This window comes from Embiotoca jacksoni, unplaced genomic scaffold (assembly GCF_022577435.1).
Source record: "Embiotoca jacksoni isolate LCO1_2020_lvr unplaced genomic scaffold, fEmbJac1.0.p SCAF_48, whole genome shotgun sequence".
Taxonomy (NCBI): Eukaryota; Metazoa; Chordata; class Actinopteri; family Embiotocidae; genus Embiotoca; species Embiotoca jacksoni.
Genome location: NW_027185401.1, coordinates 1,249,600 through 1,268,309, shown reverse-complemented (window position 1 = coordinate 1,268,309; position 18,710 = coordinate 1,249,600). Strand labels below are relative to the sequence as shown.

Here is an 18,710-nt window from a genome sequence, read left to right as displayed (position 1 = left end):
ATTCTGGTTTATTTTAACGTGCTGTATTTCCCATTAATGTGTCTAATGTGACTCTATGGGGTCATTGTTTCAAGGAAACGAGGAGTCGGAAATAAACGGCGTATATCTGACTTGACAGGAAACAGAAATTGCCCGTAAACCTCGGGGTAATTTGGAAACTATTGGAGCGGCCTTTAACCAGTCAGCACTGACCATATACGGCAAAACTCTACCACTGCTTAGAAAAAACAACAACACTTGATTTCAATGTCATGGCACTTAACCGCCCACACTGGTTGCTGATTGGCCCCCCAAGCATCAACCGACCGCGACGTCACCCGTTGGTTCGCGAAGTTGGTTCTGAAGCCTCGAGTTCGGCATCTTGCCATGTTGCTATTTTGGAACCAGAAGTGACCATAATACGTACACGACATATACTACACCCAACCACCTGTACCAGAAAAGTGAGAAGTGGCTGAGCAAACAGTAATAATAATAACAATAATGGGTTTCCAGACTATAATCTCCGATGCTGTGAGCAAAAGGGGGGCGGAGCCAAGCCGAGGGAGCTCGAGCTTTTTGCCCCGACGTGCTGTTTTTGTACAACTTCTCGTTTCCCTGAATCTTTACATAGAAGGTGCAAAAGTACAAAGTTGACCCACAACAAGCTCATTATTGAGCAATACAGCAGTTGGAAACAAACTAAAAATGACCCTTAAAGTCCTTGACTTATACATCAAGTTGTTCTAAGATCTTAATATTTAAGTGGCCATGTTGGCTTTTTGAAATAGGCCTCAAAGAGATAACGTGTGTTTTTTTAATCAAAGTTTGAGGAGTTGTCTTTGGACTTTTTGTTTTAAGGGTGACTCAGCTCTCTCTTTCTTTTTTCTCTCTCCCTCTCCACATCCAAAGGAAGGAGACCTTGGAGGCCATGGCGAGGTAGGTCACTGCGATTTGATCTCCAGCAGATACTGTAAATGACACAGAGCTGTGCCCAGAGAAAAAGGCTTACCGATGGTGCTTTAATTAGCCCTGGCGTGGCGCTGCAGCAGAGACTAATGAACATTTTTCCTAGAATATCCCACCCACCGTCCGCCTTTTAAAAATTGCTTTTCATTCACGAGTCGGACAAAATCTCCGGTGCTTAATGGGCGCAGTAAATACGGGTCGAGATTTTGAACGCCCACTCGTGACGCCTCCTTCCACATCAGCTACATTAACGACATTCAAAGATGGGAGATTTTTTAATTTTAGAAACCTATTAGCGGGTCCATTAGTTACAGTTTCAATTATGAATGACAATTTAGATCTGGTAATTAGAGGAGGGAAGAGGTCTTCGGTGTCTGATGTTTTTCCATTCTTTTTTTTTTTTTTTCCCCTCCGTCACTCCGAACGACTTTAATGAGCCTCCACATCAAAACGTGTCGAGAAAAATCACCGAGGATGTTTGAACTGACAAGAAGATTCATCTTGACTTCGCGAGCCGCTGCGATTATGTCATCAGTCCATTACTCTAATCAACAATCACACGTTTGCCCCCACCCCCCTCCCCCACCCTCCGATCTCAGCAACGTGACTGAACAGCTACCTTCATATTTTTTTTTAGACAATTAGCTCGTGTTCACCTCCAGAAGAACTGAAGCACAAAGACAGGAAACAGTCACTGTGATTGCCTGTCTCTGCTGTAACTTTAAGGCAGAGGAGGAACTAAGTTAAAAGGGAAGTAAAATAGTCCACAGAATTCAAGGGGTTTCACATTTAGTGCAAATATTCTCACTTCTTTGAATTCGATGTATCAGCATGTTTCGTCTAAAAAAGTGTCGTCAATTAGCAGCCAACCCACTGAAGACCAAAACGGACATATTTTTCTGTCCTGTGCTGTTTTACATTAATAAAATGTATAAAATGTTATCAAAAGATGATACGTTTTTATAAACTACATGCTATTTTTAAAACTATTATATATTTCGATACTATATTATTATTATATGTTATTATGATATATTAATAATGTTTATTATATACCGCTATTTACTGTATATTTAGTTTATTCTATTATCTTGTTTTTCTTAAATTCTTCGGTTTTTCCGTCCTGAAGCCGACGTGAGCGAGTGCGGGGTTAACCATTTCCCCCGTGGGGATTAATAAAGTATTCTGATAATTCTGATATTTATATAATTGAAAATGCCTTTTGCTGCTTTTTTTTTTTTTGTAGGAACAAAGCCTGAGAAACCCTGCGTCAATAATAATAATGTTTAATTTTTGTATAACACCGGACAAGGTCACAAAGGGCTGCACAAGTAAAAAAAAAAATAAAAAAAATACAAAGCTCCACATGAGGCGGCCGGTAGGAGGCGGAATCTTTATCAGCCGATAATTAAACAGCAGCAGGTAGTGGAGGAGTTGTTCGTGTGTCTTGTTGTGGATCAGTACCAGTTCCAACACCGGCCCAATTACAAGGCAACCCTTGGTAATAAGACCGTCCTCCGTACCTCTTTTTTTTTTTTTAAAGATATCAAACACTTTGACAAGTTTTACCCCCCATTTATCCAAAGAGTCCTCGTCGCCGAAGCGTTTCCTCTTGTAAAACAACGAAACACTGTAATATGTCAAACCCACATCAGTGTGTCTATCACTCACGGTCTCACGCTCTTTCCTCACCCTCAGACATTTTTTTTTTTCTCCCGAGCTCATCGTCTGTGACAGGCGGTTTGACAGATTTCTCTTCCCGCTTCGGTTCAGCGGTGAAGGCGACGGCGGGTAGACGGTGACCTCGTTTGTTTCCTCTGTTGCAACAGAGCGAATCGAACACTTTAACTGCCGAAAGACTGACATGTAAACGCTCGAAAGCCTTGAATCGAGGCTGCAAATAACCCATAATCAAAGACTGTGTTTAGTTTTACACAGAAACTTTGGAAAAAAAATACAGAATTTTAGTTTTTTTTTTCCAGAAAGAAACATTGTCTCATGTTCATCCCACAACAGATCCTTTGAAATCAATTTTTTTTTTCCTTTCACAGCTTTTTTACGTGTCGCCAGAGACAAACGAAATGCGTATCTCCGGACTACGACGCTTGTAGCTGTCGTGTTAACCTCATTAACCTCGATTCAGGTCAGCGTCGCCGGGCTCATTACAGCGGAGCGTTCTGCTCCGACGCCTTCCCGCCACTTCCACCGAGCCGCCGCGCTCAACGCGCCGGATTAAGTTACCGGCTGCTAAAAGCCACTGAGCGGCAACATACAACGGGGGCCCTGATACACCGTCTGATAGAGAGGAGGGGCGGGTGGCGGGGGGGGGGGGGGGGGGGAGTTCAGGTCATTTAGACTCCTGGAAAATACAGTTTGTTTCATAGGCTGAACTGAAGGGTCAAAAATACTGTAGGTCCAGGTTTTGACATACCTATCTCTTAAACTTCTGCTACCACTCCACTACAAATAAAATGACATTGAGTTTGCTTGTTTAGTTGCCCGGTTCGGTCGGAGGTTTCCTTCCCGTTAAAAACTTGTTTTTTTCCCCCCCTTTAAAGGGGAGTTTTTCACTCCTCGCTTACGTGGGAAATCGTTGAATCTTTGGGTTCCTCTGTATAACTTTGTAAAAGTCTGTTGTAAGGACTTTACCGTGTCAAGTGCCATGAAATTTGGCGGTGCCTATATCAAATTGAATTTTAATTTGTAGCCCAAAAATATCAGAATTTCTGCAGCTGCAAAAAAAGAAAAATAAAAACAGCAAGACTAATCGGATCTAATTACTCGTGCTGTTTAGCGTGGAGAAAAGTGAGGAAATAATGGGAGAAAGAGGTGGGAAAGGAACGGGAGAGGAAACAAAGGAAGGGAAACAAAGACTTGAGAGGCAGGCGGAGAGAGTTTTAAGAGCCTTGCAGGATCAGCGGCTGGGAAATTAGCAGTCTGACATTATCTTGTTGCTCTGAGCGAAGAGGTGGACGACGGCCAGAAACTACAACAGCGCTGCCATGTCCAACAAGAGGCCGATAAGCCACTTACTCTCTCTGTGTGTGTGTGTGTGTGTGTGTGTGTGTGTGTGTGTGTGTGTGTGTGTGTGTGTGTGTGTGTTTCGCCGCGCTGTGTGATATTACAGCTTTTATCTGACTTTTGCAGTAGTACTGTGTGGTCCATTCAATACAGCACTGAAAGAAAATTATATCCCATCAGAGAGTCAATTTTGTGTGTGTGTGTGTGTGTGTGTGTGTGTGTGTGTTGTTCCTGTTTTGCTATCATTGTGAGGGCCTGTTGCAAAATGAGGACAGTGTTGGTGCACCAGACTGAGGTCAGACAATTCCTTTCGGCCCGTTTTGTTCTTCTTAGAAAAATAGGAACGGCTGCAATTAAAGGCAATCTGTGGCAATCGAGCTGTATAATATATAATAAGTTGTTTGTGTGCATTTACACAATTAAAAACATATTTGAGAGAGGAAACAAAGGTGAACAGTGAAATTATCACCCGCAAGTTACGGACCCGCCCCCCTGCTTCAGCCTTAACCTATTGTTTATACGGTAGCAGTCGTCTTCCTTTAAATCTCAGGTTCAAATCTCAAGTGATCAGGTTATTTTCCAAATAAAGGGTTTTTAGATAATGTTCCTAAGTCTCAGCTTTTAACTTGCCGAGTACAATTTCATCCTAACGACTTCGACCAAAGGAAAAAGAACTCAAAACTGTAATAAACTGAAATTATCTTTTGATATTTTCACTGCAGGTTCGTGCAGATAAAGAAAACTAAAAGTGTGTCTTGGGAAGGCCGAGCTGTGGGAGATAACGAGCATTATTTTGTTCCCGCTTTGTTGCCTCGTTTACAGAGATCCACGGGATAATCACATCCCATTTTTCTGCTCTTTATGCGGCCGAGGAGCAGTCCGAAAAGAGATTCTCTCTGCCTTTAAAGCTTCCTATTCTGCAGCCTCTCAGCGCCGTAATCTGCCGTCCCTATTCTGCCCCGAGGACACATAGAGGCTCATATTGTGTGTCTGCTGTGGGAGCAAAGTCGCTGAGAACGCTCCACGTTTCAGAGGCCTTGTTTAGGCCGTTGTCGGCTCCGGTTACACCGCCTCTCTCTGCCTCTTCCAAGGCACACAGGAGTCTTATTTTACCCAGGGAGCTCCTGTCTTTGTGAGGCCGAATATTGTCAGCCATTGGACAATAAAGGAGACCAATCTCCTCGCAGTTCTTTGAGGCTTCCTTCTGCTAGGAGAGCAGCATTGTTACGCTGAGGCAGCAGACCATGAAGAACTTCTCTGAGAGAGGAAACTCTGACTGAAAAACTGGACAGACGGATTGTGGAAGAGGGCAAGAACCCCAAAACGGCACGAGAAATTGGTGGTTTTACGTTCGGGAAAATGTACAGCCAAGAGAGAACTTGGAGGTCCTGAGTTGGACCATCACTGGTTTCAGCAGGATTTCAGGAACCACATTTCAGTGTTAGCTAGATCTTGGCATTGATTACTGTTTGTAAAATGTGCTTACATTTTTCAAAAGTTTAAAGAACTTTAATCAGTTTTGGTTCAACTTTAGCCTGAATGTCTAGATTGTCTTTTGATCTACAAATCAACAAAACCCTAGAAAATAAACAAGGGTCAATGATAAGGCATCCTGATGACCTTCTTCGGGTATGAATCCATGGGCCGAAATGTCCTTCGTAAAGAAACTGAGTATAAGTGACAAAAAATATGAAGGGTTTCTGGTTCTCCTTTGGCAAATTCGAAACTGGGTACATTTGGGCACAGCTTTGGTCACGTAAACATCTACCCACAGGAAACGCTTCTTTAACCTTTTAATATCTCTATAATAAAACAATAACTTCCATGTTATAGGAAGGTACATTAACTATTGGGGCCATAAAACATTGATCCAGTTTGTGTTTGCTTGGTAAATTATCACATTACTTTGGTTTTCTCTTCCGTCCCATTTCAGCCAGAAACTCAGTCTACTCGAGCGTGTTCGCCTTCCCAATGCGCGACCATCTGTAGGGATGAGCAAGAGGCTCATGGGTAACGCCGACTCCATCGAGGAGAGTCCCTCCAAAGAGCCCAAACCTGCCGGCTTCAGTAACCGGGAACGCTTCCGCACTGCCTTCCGCATGAAGGCCTACACACTCCGCCAGAGCTCTGAAGGTACGAAACCTCTGAAAATGAAAAGGATGAGTATGTTCTGCAAGATTTATCTCTTCTATCTCATTAATCTCTTTTTTGCCAATGCATAATTCTGTTTTATTTTTCTGTCAGATTCCGGAGCCCTGGCAGACCCAGCCTTAGAGGAGCGGGGCTTCCCCCCAGAGATCCTCCTGGAGGAGATGATCCCCACACTGAAACTGGTCATCAGAGCAGTCAGGTCAGGAACTGAGGATCACTGGTCCTTTAAAGTCACACCGAAACAAAACATTTTAATAAAACAGTATGAAATAATATATTTAAGGAACTCCTCAAAGTGGAACCATTTTTAGCTGTCCTGCTAAACAAAACAAAAAAAATAGGGCAGAAACAAAATGGTTGTTTATGTCAGGAAATGACAAATCATCAATTTAATGCCAACTTACAATACGTGACAATTTTCATTACTCTATATGACAACACAATTTGGTCCTCCAAGTGTGGGCATTCAATACGCCATCACTCTGCAGGAGTACAAAGGCCAACGCACTGTGTGAGCAACGTAAACTGGCGAGAGTGTGAGCAGAACTCACACATACTGACAGTGCGCTGGTAAACCTATAGGCCACACAGCTGACATAATGCAGGAATTCAATCTAGCGTGAGGAGGGGCCTGTGAGATGAGTGATTAACCCTGTGAAAGTCCTTCTTCCGTCCACTCCATTATATTGGGGGTTGAATGGGTCTCTGAATGGGATGCTCAGACCTGCAGGGTTTTTAATTTCAGGACCTAAGACTTTCTGCCAAACACGGGAAGCTCGCAATCAGCAGCCGCTGACTCTGGGAAGAGTCAGCTGAAAGTAAGGGAGCTCTATGTTACAAAAGAAGGAGCTCAGTGGGTTGACGGGAAGGTCTCGAGGTCGAGAAGGCTTTCAAAGAATGGAGAGATGTCGGGTTTGAGGATTCCTGTGCAAGACAATGAGCCCTTACTTTCACTTCATTTAGCACTGTTTCAGAAATACCTGACAGATTCTGGTTCTTCTTTTATGGCTTTGACCTGTGAGTGTGAAGGGGTTAGGATAAGGGTTAGCTGCTCCAAGTCTGAGGCCATCTCAGGTAAAAGGGAGACTGCTTACACTGAGTTGGACGTGGTTCGCGGAGCCCAATTGAAGAAATTGGTGATTTTGTTCACGGGTAAAGGAGTTTAACAGGTGGATTGTTATAGACCTTGATGAGGCAGCTGAGCCAGTCAGTTTACGGTATGTATTGAACCTCAAGCTTTGGGGTAGAGACCAAAAGAATGAGGTCACAAATACAAAGTGGTCAGAATGGCCATTATAGATCCAGAAGGAGCTCGGAGTAAAAGTGTTGCTTCTTGATGTCTAAAGGAGCCAGTCGCATTATAATAAACAAATTCCATTGTTTTCCGAGTTTAATACATTGTCACTGTAATGTTTCAAACCTTTAACTCTTTGTCTCACAGGATCATGCAATTCCTCTTGAACAAGAAGCGGTTTAAGGAAACTCTGAGGCCTTACGATGTCAAAGATGTGATCGAGCAGTACTCTGCTGGACACCTGGACATGCTCTGTAGAATTAAATACCTCCAGACAAGGTGAGCAACCGCGTCGCACATCAGGTCGTCTGTTTTTGAATATTGCAAATATCTCCTCTTCCTCACGCTCATCCCTTTTCTTGTCCCTTTAAGGATCGACATGATTCTTGCCCCTGGACCCCCTCTAACACCCAAACACAAGAAAACTCAGAAAACGCCCTTTACCTACCCGCCCAATCAGTCACCCAGGTACTTTCACACTGTTCATCAATGCGCACAGCAAAGATTCGATTGCAATTCAAGACTGTCTGAAAAAGATAAAATAGTATTAACGCTGGCATTTCTCGTTATTTTTGATGTCACAACTATGAATTTGTCATAATTCAGTTCATTTTCTCCCGAACAAAGCAGTCCTCATCTTCTCGGTGTCTCTTTGTTCCAGGAATGAGTCGTACCTTGCCAAAGCCGCCTCCATCCCAGATGTCGAAGACCAAAGCATGATGGGTAGATTTGTCAGGGTGGAGAGACAGGTGAGGATAAGTAACTGACAATAAGGAATGAATGAATTCCAGCTTCCATTACGTCAGCGCCGACATAACACATGTACTAATCAATCAACCCAACAGTTCTTTGTTAGCTGAAAGTGAGATACACGATGGTAGACATGAAACTCAGATGCAAACCTAAAAAAAACCTCGGGGGCCCAAATGTTGCTGTTTGAGTTCCAATACTAATGTTCGGATTGTTCTTTCGGAGGTCAGTTTTTCACATCCCCTTTAATGGTTTGAATGCCTGATGACGCACTTCTTTGAGGGAAATAAATCACCCAAAGGTCGTCCCCAGAACTTGGTCGTGCCAGCGTTTATACTGGCAAAATTTCATACCAAAACTCTCTTCTTTCAGTGTAAAAAGAACCAGAATTGTACCGGTATGCATCCTTGACAGTGCTGACATTTGATATTGATTGAAAAACACATTGGAGAGCCAAAGAAATGGAGGAATTTATTGTATTAGTTGTGTTGCACAACCGTGGATGTATCAAGGACAAGCCGCTCACTTGAATTAAAATTGCTCTCCTGGCATGAGCCCAAAAAGATTTGTAGTTTTGGCATTTGCTTCTGTGTTGTGCACCTTATTGCAAATGTGCATTAGGAACTGTCAGGCTCGACCTTCAGACATTTAAGTGTGATGACATACTTAAAGAAGACTCTTTTCTGGTTGCTTGTTCGCAGTTGTAAATTACAGAGAAGCGTTGAGCAATAGTCGGGCAAAGCCAGGCTAAAGATGACTTTTCTTACAGCAGATATATTACCTATACACTTATTTGGCTAAACCATAGCTTGTTAGCTTGCCTGTTCTTACTCAAAAGATCAGTGTGTAAGATTTAGTAGCATCTAGTGATGAGGCTGTGTTTCACCTCACACTTGTAGCAACTTATTTTATATCTTTACTGACACACTGAACCAGTTAATCATCAGTCTGTGCCTCTTGTATAAATGTGTCTCTCTCAGGTGGAGGACATGGAGAAGAAGTTGGACTTCCTGGTGGACATGCACATCCAGCACACCGAGCACCTGCAGGTGGACTCTGCCGGCGCCGCCCACATGACCCTGGAGACCTGCAATCCCACGGCGAGCGGTGAGATCAGACGGGTTTTCTTAAACTACGCCGAGGCTTTCCCGCACATGTCGTACCAGGTGCCCATCAGCAACGTGAATACGTATTACGGCCGAGGACGAGGAGGCAGAGAAGGGGTGGGATTTCCGGGAGGAGGCCCTCTACCTCCGGATCATCAACCCCGGCTGTCGCACCAACACCAACCTCCAACAGCCATCCCCACCTACACCGAGCGTCCCACAGTGTTGCCCATCAGCTCCCTGCAGGACATGTCAGCGGGGCCGGGCAGGACCACAGGGGGGCGGGGCCACGACTCCCCTCTCTCCATGCTGTCGGTGAACCACGAGGAGCTGGAGCGCTCGCCCAGCGGGTTCAGCATCTCTGGGGAGCGGGAGGGGGAGGAAGGGGAGGACATGTTGATGGGGGCCGGGTTGGCGGCCGGGGACCCCGGCTGGACGAAACCCAGGCCGAGCTACCTGGCGGAGGGGGAGACGGACACGGACACGGACCCCTTCACGCCCAGCGGGGGGCCCCTGCCTCTCTCCTCCACCGGGGAGGGATTCGGCGACGCCGTGTGGAGCACGCCACCCTGAGAGGAAGCATGTTCGTTCGCTACGACGCAGAGAACCGCGACTCTTGAGTTAAGACCTTAAAATCCAACCCCATGCCTCTAAACCCAAATCGCTGGGTCAAAGCCAGACCTCTGGACCGAACCTTTGGGAGAAAAAAAGGTGGGTCTCATCCGCCTTGATGCTGCAACGTCACGAAAGAGGTCATCGACCCTCAGAGGCCGCCGCAGATCCCGTCAACCAACCGCGGTCCAGACAGAGAGCCATGGCACCGAGACTGAACAGAAAATAAAGGGAATCCCGACCGTTTGTAAAGTAAAACTGTACAGCGCACTCTCTGCAAAAATTAAGCTGAAATAAAAAAGAACAATAATATACATACTATATACACCCAAAAAGCTTTATTGCTGCAAAGCCAACCGCACTGCATGTAACGCATGCGATTTTTAGTGTAGACACTGCAAAGTTCAGGATATCAGGAAACGGAAAAAAAGAGATTGAATGGATACATATACTTGCTATGCCATTTTGTAACACTTATTTTTTTATATGAATACATTTCCATTGTTTTTTGCATGGTTTGCATGATAATGCACCATTCTAGGGGTGACGGTTAGAGGGTGATACTGGAACCAAAAGTCTCCTGTCTCTTTGTTTTGCCTGTTGTTCGCCGAGTGTGTGTTTGCGTGAATATATGTGTGTGTGTGAGGACTCGTGAACAAGAGAGAGAAAGAAGGACTCGGGTAAGAAAACACTGGTTAGTCGCCGGCAGTCGTGTTTCACCATTTCTGCTTTTCTCCGAGGATCAGTTCTGTCCAGAAAGCAGACTTTTCTGGATCCCGTCATTTCGTTTTCATGCCACTGTGCTCGAGTTGTATGTCACCACTTTACGCATACAGACTTTTCCACTCCAGAAACACAACAATGTAAAATTCGACAGAATTTGAAACACTAAATCTCTGCTGCTTTGTTGGCACATGAATTCAGGGATATAAAACCACCTGTACGTCTTTCATTTTTCAAAGCCTCCTGAGCCTCTTGTAAGTTCAGCTCTGCTTGAAAAGGGTTCACAGTGAACACAACGAAGAAGGAAACATTTCAAATGAAACAGTATGGGTCTGTCCCAATACTCACATTTGAAGTAGCAGAAAATTGGGATCCCTGTTGGAAAAATGGCAACACGTACAACGCTTAGATTGTATTTGATGCTTAGTTTTCGTGGTGCCGCTTCAAAGTGGTATCCAGAGCTACAATCAATCCTATTGCGCCTGCGGGCTGGTTTTAGCTCATAAATCAACAGATTAGAGATAGTTTATGATGCTGACAAAATTATGGCAGGACCTCCACAGGATTTTATTGCAATATTATTATTCATCAATTCTTCACTGTGGAACTCCTGTTGAACAATATTGCTTAAATTAACCCCTTTTTTTTTTTTTTTTTTTTAACCTTTTAGCAAAGATTGAGAAGTTTTGCCTTTAATCAAACAAAATTCAAAGTAATATAATGGCATGTACGTCTGTCTTATATATATATAGTCGGACTACTTGTGCATCTAAACACTTTAAGTTTAATATATCTTGATATCCTCTGAATCTCTTAGATTGCAACTTTAAGACTGTATGGTTGATACAAATCAATTTATATTTACAATAGTGACGAGATTTCCTTCAAAGTCCAAGATTGTTATGATTACCAGAAACACACCACACAGGTAGGCACAAGATTACTCTTCGGCAAGTGTGGGTATTGGGATGGCTTTTATATTTGACATTTTTTAGACATATTTATTATGTTCTGTTGTATCTCGGTAGAATCATACAACCACGGGAAATTCTGCATTGGAATTTGTAGTTCAAACTTGACCTTAAACAAATGTTCTTATACTTTAGGGACAAAATCCAATCCAATAAATCCAGTACAGTACTTAAAAAGGTAGGGCAGTCTACTGCTGCATTCATATGCATAATATTCATTTATAATATTTTCTAATGATACCTCATCAATATGCAGCAGCAGGACTAAGTCCTCTTCTGTACAAAATACAAATTCTGACAAAAATGTCCCTAAAAATGCAGAAATCTGATTAAAATTATGTTGTGTCATTATGTTTTGAGTAGCCTGTCCAGGTACTCAGCACTATAATGTATAATTCCAAAATGACCCCAGGTAATTGTAAAGCTGATTAAGTGGGGTACAGGAGCATAAAATTAAAGGCAGAATAAAAAAATAGTGACCAGAGATCCAAACATCAGTCATAAGCATTCAATTACGAACACAATCCATCAACAAAAAACTTTGTAGCAAAAACATCTTTTTAAAAGACTCCTTTTTTGCTATCCAACAACACATCTTTAGAGTAATTACATTTTTTGAATTTTTTTGATTCAGACCAACTTCAAACTTTCTGTATAGTTCACTGCTGCACTGCGAGCAACTTGAATGTCCAGTTATGAACACAAACAAGCGCATACTGGAAGGACAGCGTTGATATACCGGTACGTGATTGGCTGCAAAAGGGAGAGGTTTCAGTTGACCACCTACTGAAAATAAAAAGCTTTACAGATGATCACATATAGGCCTAAACAGCATTTACTACTTTAGATTTAGGACAACAAATGATACTGAATGTAATATCTGACAACCAACTATATCCACACAAATTAATTATTAATTATTATCACACAGCTAAGAGCATGTTCAAGCACCATCAGAGGAACTTTTACAGACAAACTTTCCACACCAGGCTTCGACTGAACATTTTAGTGCTTTTATGACTGTTTGTTGCTTAGAGAGCAAATCACACCGATCTAATGCAGTTTTCAAAATGACTCCTGTTCGCTGAGGTTACTCAGCAGAAGTGGAGTTTTTGTCTCATTTTTGGAACTGGTTTGTTCAAACCAAGACAGGAGAATGGTTGTTAACAGAACAAAGCTTTGGTTCAGTGTTAATGACTTTGAGTTACCGCTGGGATAAATTGGCAGCAAGGTTGAGTGCTGTTGTCAAATCCAGCTCTTCTGACTGAATGTACAGTTCCCCGGTTCTGACAGGAAGTATCACCGGATGGAGCGTACGAATGTACTTACAAAAATGTCCGTTCTAGTTGGATAATTTTGCGTCTACTTTCAGTTGGACACAACAAGGTGTCCTGATCCACAAGAATAAACGAAGAGCTGGTGATGATGAACGTCAGTTGCTAAAGCCGTTATTTTTATACGCCATGCTTTTTTTTTAGCATTGGCGCTTATTGCAGTTAAAAAGAGAACCTGCGCTCAAACCATCTAATTTTTAAAAGTTTATTTACATTGGTTTTAAGCCATCATTTGGTCATGGTTACACGATCAAACCAGTGACTATGTTTGAGTTAATTCATTTGGTTTCCCAAGCCTTGACACATCAAATTCGCCAAAAAAATCTGCAGTTTTGGGTACTGTACCTTAAGTACTTGAAGAGGAGGCTGTTGGGTGCACTTGGCATTGAATCCCAATTGGGTTTGATAAAACATCTCGATTTCAAACCAGAATTTACCAGACTTAATCAGAATTTTCCTAAAACTCCACCCACCTGGTGCTCCAAGCAGGTTAAAACAAGCGCTAACATGAGAAGCTTGGTGTGGGGGTGGCTATAGTCTGTGAAATTAATGAGATTAACCCCTTATTATTATTACTATCTATTTATCTTACAATATTATTGTTGTTACTATTACTTCTCTTCTGCTCCTGAAAGCCTTTCAATTATATCTCAGAAAAATAAATGAACTTGCGACGTAGGCATCAAATGTCACAACATATAGATATGAAAATCATAACATGATGATATATCCCTGTAGACCTCCATTCATCGTGCCTCTGAAGCAAGAAACATCCCTTCAGAATGACTCCACCTCGTCATTCTGTATTTAGTGTTTCAGTGCCACTTCATCTCACCACACACCAAACACGCCACACAGGATTTATGAATGTGTTTCTTTCTGCAGTGCGCCGTCTATTTTTTTTATTTTATTTTATGAGCACAGTACGGTCTTGCTTTTGTAAAATACAGTTTTTTTTAGCTTTGTGGTGCTTTTGGCTCATTTACCGAATTCAGACCCAACATGATTTCAGATGCACAGAAATGTAAAGTTTGCGATGTTTCACTTCTTGTTTTCTTTATTTGTTCTTATATGAGCTTAGATTTTAAATGTCGTATCCATTCACGGTGGAGTCGCTCAGTGTTCTGTTGAAGTTTAAAGTGTCTCTCTCCAAATTCGTTCAACACCGGTGTTTTTGTTGCTTTGCACATCAAGTTTCATTGAAAGAAACTGTTGCAGATTGTTTTTTTGTGACTTACATTGCCTTCATTTGAAATTCAAAACTTTTTATTGCCTCCTTTCTAAACTTACTGGCCTGTATCAGTTTAAGAATATCACTAGAAATAACTATATAACAGAATTGGTACATTTATAGTTAAATGGCAAATTACTTTTAAAACTAACTTGTATTATTTTATAATTTGTTAAACTAAAAAAAAAAAATTGTCTTCCAAGACACTGAAATACACTGCGAAAAAGTGACGCTAGCAAAAACAGGTAACGATAAAAATTGAAATAATTTCAGATTACACAGATTACACAAACCTGAAGTTGTTCTTCTCAGGAAATCAAAACTTGTTATTAATTAATTCACACGTACAAAGCAACAGCACAGTAAGGATACAGCACACTCTCCATTTTAAGTTTTCATGTTCAAGTTATTTTGTCTCTATTAAATTTCATTCATATTCTTGAAACAATTAAATGAAATCAGTTGGCTAGGTGTAATAGACAAGGAAAACTACATTTTTGGGAAAAAAAATTGTTTCCGAATTTTTTAGGTTTGAGACAAAGTGGAGACTCTGTCTTGCTAAGACAGTGTGTGAAATAAGTACACAAATGCTATTCCCTCGAGGAATGCTAGCATGACTTCTTACAGTGGAAAAAATAATTCCAATTTAATTTCCTGTCCATTTTGTGAAGTCAATGACATTTCATATGTTACGGGTGAATTTGCCCGAACATGATACCATATTGTTTTTACGGAAAAAGCTTTGTGCTGTTTGTTTCCACGTGTTATTTCAATTGCTGTTTTGCAAAAATGTCTCCAGTGGCATCTTTATACGACATGCAGAAAGTAAACTGATAAATTCCAATGTTGATCCAATGCAGGATTCACACATTTACTATTCTAATCTTCCCTCCCGTGACGATAGCTCCGTCTTTGATTTGTCTTCATATTTTTCAGCATCACTTCTGTGTAATAGATGTTTTTATGTTAAGGGTGGCATGTCAAAATTCAATAAGTCTAATTGAACAAGATGAAGAATAACTTAAATGTCTCCAATAATTAATGTGCACTCCCCATTATTTTACAAAAGGAGAATACTGTACCTTCAGACACTTCAGAGATGCTTTTTCTGTTTGTTTGGCTCTTCAAAAATCACCTCTTTAGGTGTCAGTAGGTAGCACAGACGTCAGTCTTAAGTGTTGGGAATAACCCTTTATCTGTTAATTTGACAATCAGCATCTTGTTGTTTTTCTTGTCACAGTGTCTTGGGCTTGTCACTTTGAAAATTTAAAGAGTTTCCAAAACAAAGAATATGCTCTCTCGACATACTGGTGAATTAATGAATTTGGTTCCCATTTTTATGATCTTAAAACGCCATTTGATAAATAGTCTTTCGTTTAAATTGTAAAGGGTGTTTCATTTCACTGAGCCTGTTTTCCCAACAGAGTTTCCAACCAATGGTTGTTATAGTTGGTCATTTTAAAACCCTGGGTTTAACATTTTCCTAAGAGTTGGTCAATTTCTTTGGTCATGTACCAACCCTGATTCTTTAATGCTTATTCTGTTTTTAACAGTACAATCCATGATTTGGTTTTGGCGCCCAAAAATCCCCAAATGTCCAGTTCTTTGTTTACTGGAGTTTGAACACAAACCCAAACAGTTGTTGGCACAGTTTTGTGTACTTGTGAGGCTTTGTAAGGACAAAATCTTATTTAATTAATTTTACAGTGGAAACACTTCATTATAGGCGTAGCAGCCATTCACTCTTCGACAAGGTTGAAAGGCCAGCAGCTGTTCGGTAGGCCAGCAGGGAAACTAACTTCAAAAAGGTTCAATACGCCCACAAAATTCCACTAAATATATCACATCGGTACGATTTTGAAAACTTGCTTGATAACTTCAATTTAAATGTTCCCCCTGTCTTTCCAAGCCATAATCTGAAACATATACAGTATGTACCTAAACTAATTTTTTTCAACACATTTCTGCCCTTACACTAATATTGTGTGTCATTCAGTTATTTTCAACTTTCTGTATATGAACTCGCCTGTATGTGCATTGATTCTGTTTGAAAGGGAGCACTTTATGGCATCCATGTAGTTCAGAGGGCAATAGTGCTTGCTGTGATTATTCTGTCGAGTATGGTTGTATTCACTGTAACTGCATACCAAGCAATGCACTGATCGGCACGTTCTACATAACCTGTAATTTTATGGACATTTTGATTGCTACAAATTATTTGTGCCTTGGCCTTTTACAGTACAATTAGTTCTTTAAATGTACTTCCTTTATTTTGATTGGTCATGCTTTTCTCGCTACGGCTGTCAAAACGCGGCACAAAGCTGTGGGTAATACCTGTGGATGGCTGCATTTACACGAACAAAACGTGCCAGAAATGTATTCATTTTATTGCCAAACAGACAAGACGGAAAAAAAAGTTATCGGTTTACAGTCTTTGAGCAATGCACAGAAACCGGTCCGCACACTGAAATTTGCCAGCTTCCAAGTTTTTTTTTCCGTGTTTGTCTTGATAAAAGACCTCGCAGGGCAAAACTTTACATTATTTAAAGCTTGAGAGCTTGCAGATTTTAAAGTGTGCGAGCTCCTCTAATCTTCCACCGGTAAGATGAGCGTGCACAATATTTCCCCCCAAAAAAACGTTGGCATGCAGCCTACCTTAAAAAGTTCCTCGCCACAAAGTCCTTCCTAAACATTCTTTGCAACTGGGTCTCGAATCGTGCAACGACTGCCGCTGATGGCGATGTTGCACCGTTTTGTGCCCCTCACGTAGCAGATAGCGGCGTCCACTGGTTTCTCTTAGAGATCATTAACAGACCCCGTTTAGAAAAACCCGGAAAGTCCAGAACGCAGTTTCAGACAAATAATATTCGAACACATCAGATATGTTAAAAGGTTTGCTGTGGTGACTCTTTACATCATTCAGTAAGGTTCGCAGTCAAAACTAAATCAGTTAACCTGAAAAAAATGTTCCCCAGCTACTTTAACTAGCCAGCAGTTGGATTTAGAACCAACGTCAGCCGATTGTTCACGTGGAAAAGCTGGCTTCAACGAGTTACATTAGCACGTGTGCAAATTAAACGTGTGAACTTGTGTTTCCAAACACATACGCAATCTTACGCGAGATAAAAGATTTACACAATATACACAACACCACGGAACAACTAGCCTTTGTAACACAGTCCATTTCTGTCGTCTGCCTTTCTCAAGGAGCGTTATCCATGTTTAGTTGTTTTTTTTATTCTCCAGATTCTACGATAATCGTACTTCTGGAATATAACCCGAGAGCTTCCATTTCGGTTCTCTCTGTATGGAGGCCCTTCAAAATGTGACCAAAACAAGTTTAAAACTGAAAACAGCACGTAACAGAACAAAGAACTGTCTGGATACTGTGATAGAAAGCTTAAAAAAAAAAAAAAAAAAAAAAAAACAGAAATCTGACAAATAGCGCTTAATTTGCTGCGCAGTGTTTTGCCGGTTCTGTTGAGGGCGACGTACAGCCGGACCTCCGTAGACCTCCGCAGGACAGGACTGGTTTCACAAAGATACGAAGGGAAATCTGTTCGAAATGTGTAAATGCAGCCAACACTTATACAATACATTAGAAAAAAAAAAAACCAGAGAAAGATGTCTTTATAAACTTAGAGATGAGTTACAGACAGCTTTGTGTGAGTTAAGTGGCAGCAGCTTATTTTAGTTTGGTTTTTTTGTGGGTCAGAACAGTTTTGTTGTTCTTAAGTTTCATTTAAGGGAAGTTTGGACAACTTTACACTAGTGGCCTTCAGAGCTGTGCATCATTTTTCTCATTCCAGTTTGAAAAAAAAATAATAATAAACTTGCCATTTCTATTCTGTATTAAACCACTTTGAATATTTTGTTTTGATGATATAATATGCAAATGTATTCTTACTTGATTTTTTAATTTTTTGTCTTTTCAATTGCACCAGTTATTAATAAAGTATTGAATTGAAAATGTGTTTGCGTGGATATTGTGAGTCAACGGTAAACATCGGGTGCCGACGGAGTAACATTGGCGTATGAAGCAATTTATGCCGCTAGCATGATTAGCGCTGCAATAAGGTCGTGAGATTTTGGACTTGTTTGTGTTTTTCTTTGGTTGCTTTGCATCTCTTTGTTGTCATTTTGTGTCTCTTTGTGGTTGTTTTACAACCCTTTGCACATATTTTGCATTTCTTTGATGCTATTTTGCATACCTTTGTTATTTATGTTTCCCTTCTTAAATTGTTTTGCAACCCTTTGCAGTCATTTTGTGTCTCTTCGTCGTTCAGTTTTTGTTTTGTCATTTGGAGTCGGTCTACGGCCATTTTATTCTGTCGCTTTTGGTCATTTTGTCTCTTTATTGTCATCTTGCATGTCCTCGTGGTCATTTTGTGTGCTTTTGTCGTCGTTTTGTGTCCTTTTTGGTTCCTTTCTTAATTGTATTGAATTTTTTTTGTGGTTGTTCGACATGCCATTTTAGTCATTTTGCATCCCTTCACGGTGTCTTTATTTCTGTTTGTGGTTGGTTTGTCTCTCCTTATTATTGTTCTGTGTCTTTGTTGCCCTTTTGTG

General features: G+C 41.1%; 1 protein-coding gene across 2 annotated transcripts in view; it reads left to right on the top strand.

Annotated features, from left to right (window-relative positions):
* Positions 1 to 18,104, top strand: part of kcnq3 (potassium voltage-gated channel, KQT-like subfamily, member 3) — an 88,294-nt gene extending 70,190 nt beyond the window's left edge. For both annotated transcript variants that reach the window (XM_069169978.1, XM_069169977.1), the window contains exons 10-16: positions 892 to 918; positions 5,903 to 6,102; positions 6,214 to 6,319; positions 7,562 to 7,693; positions 7,787 to 7,882; positions 8,076 to 8,163; positions 9,145 to 18,104. In XM_069169978.1, coding sequence (XP_069026079.1) covers positions 892 to 918; positions 5,903 to 6,102; positions 6,214 to 6,319; positions 7,562 to 7,693; positions 7,787 to 7,882; positions 8,076 to 8,163; positions 9,145 to 9,843 — 1,348 coding nt within the window. In that variant the 3' untranslated portion in view covers positions 9,844 to 18,104. The remainder of the gene's footprint in view (positions 1 to 891; positions 919 to 5,902; positions 6,103 to 6,213; positions 6,320 to 7,561; positions 7,694 to 7,786; positions 7,883 to 8,075; positions 8,164 to 9,144) is intronic.
* Positions 18,105 to 18,710: the final 606 nt, after the last annotated feature.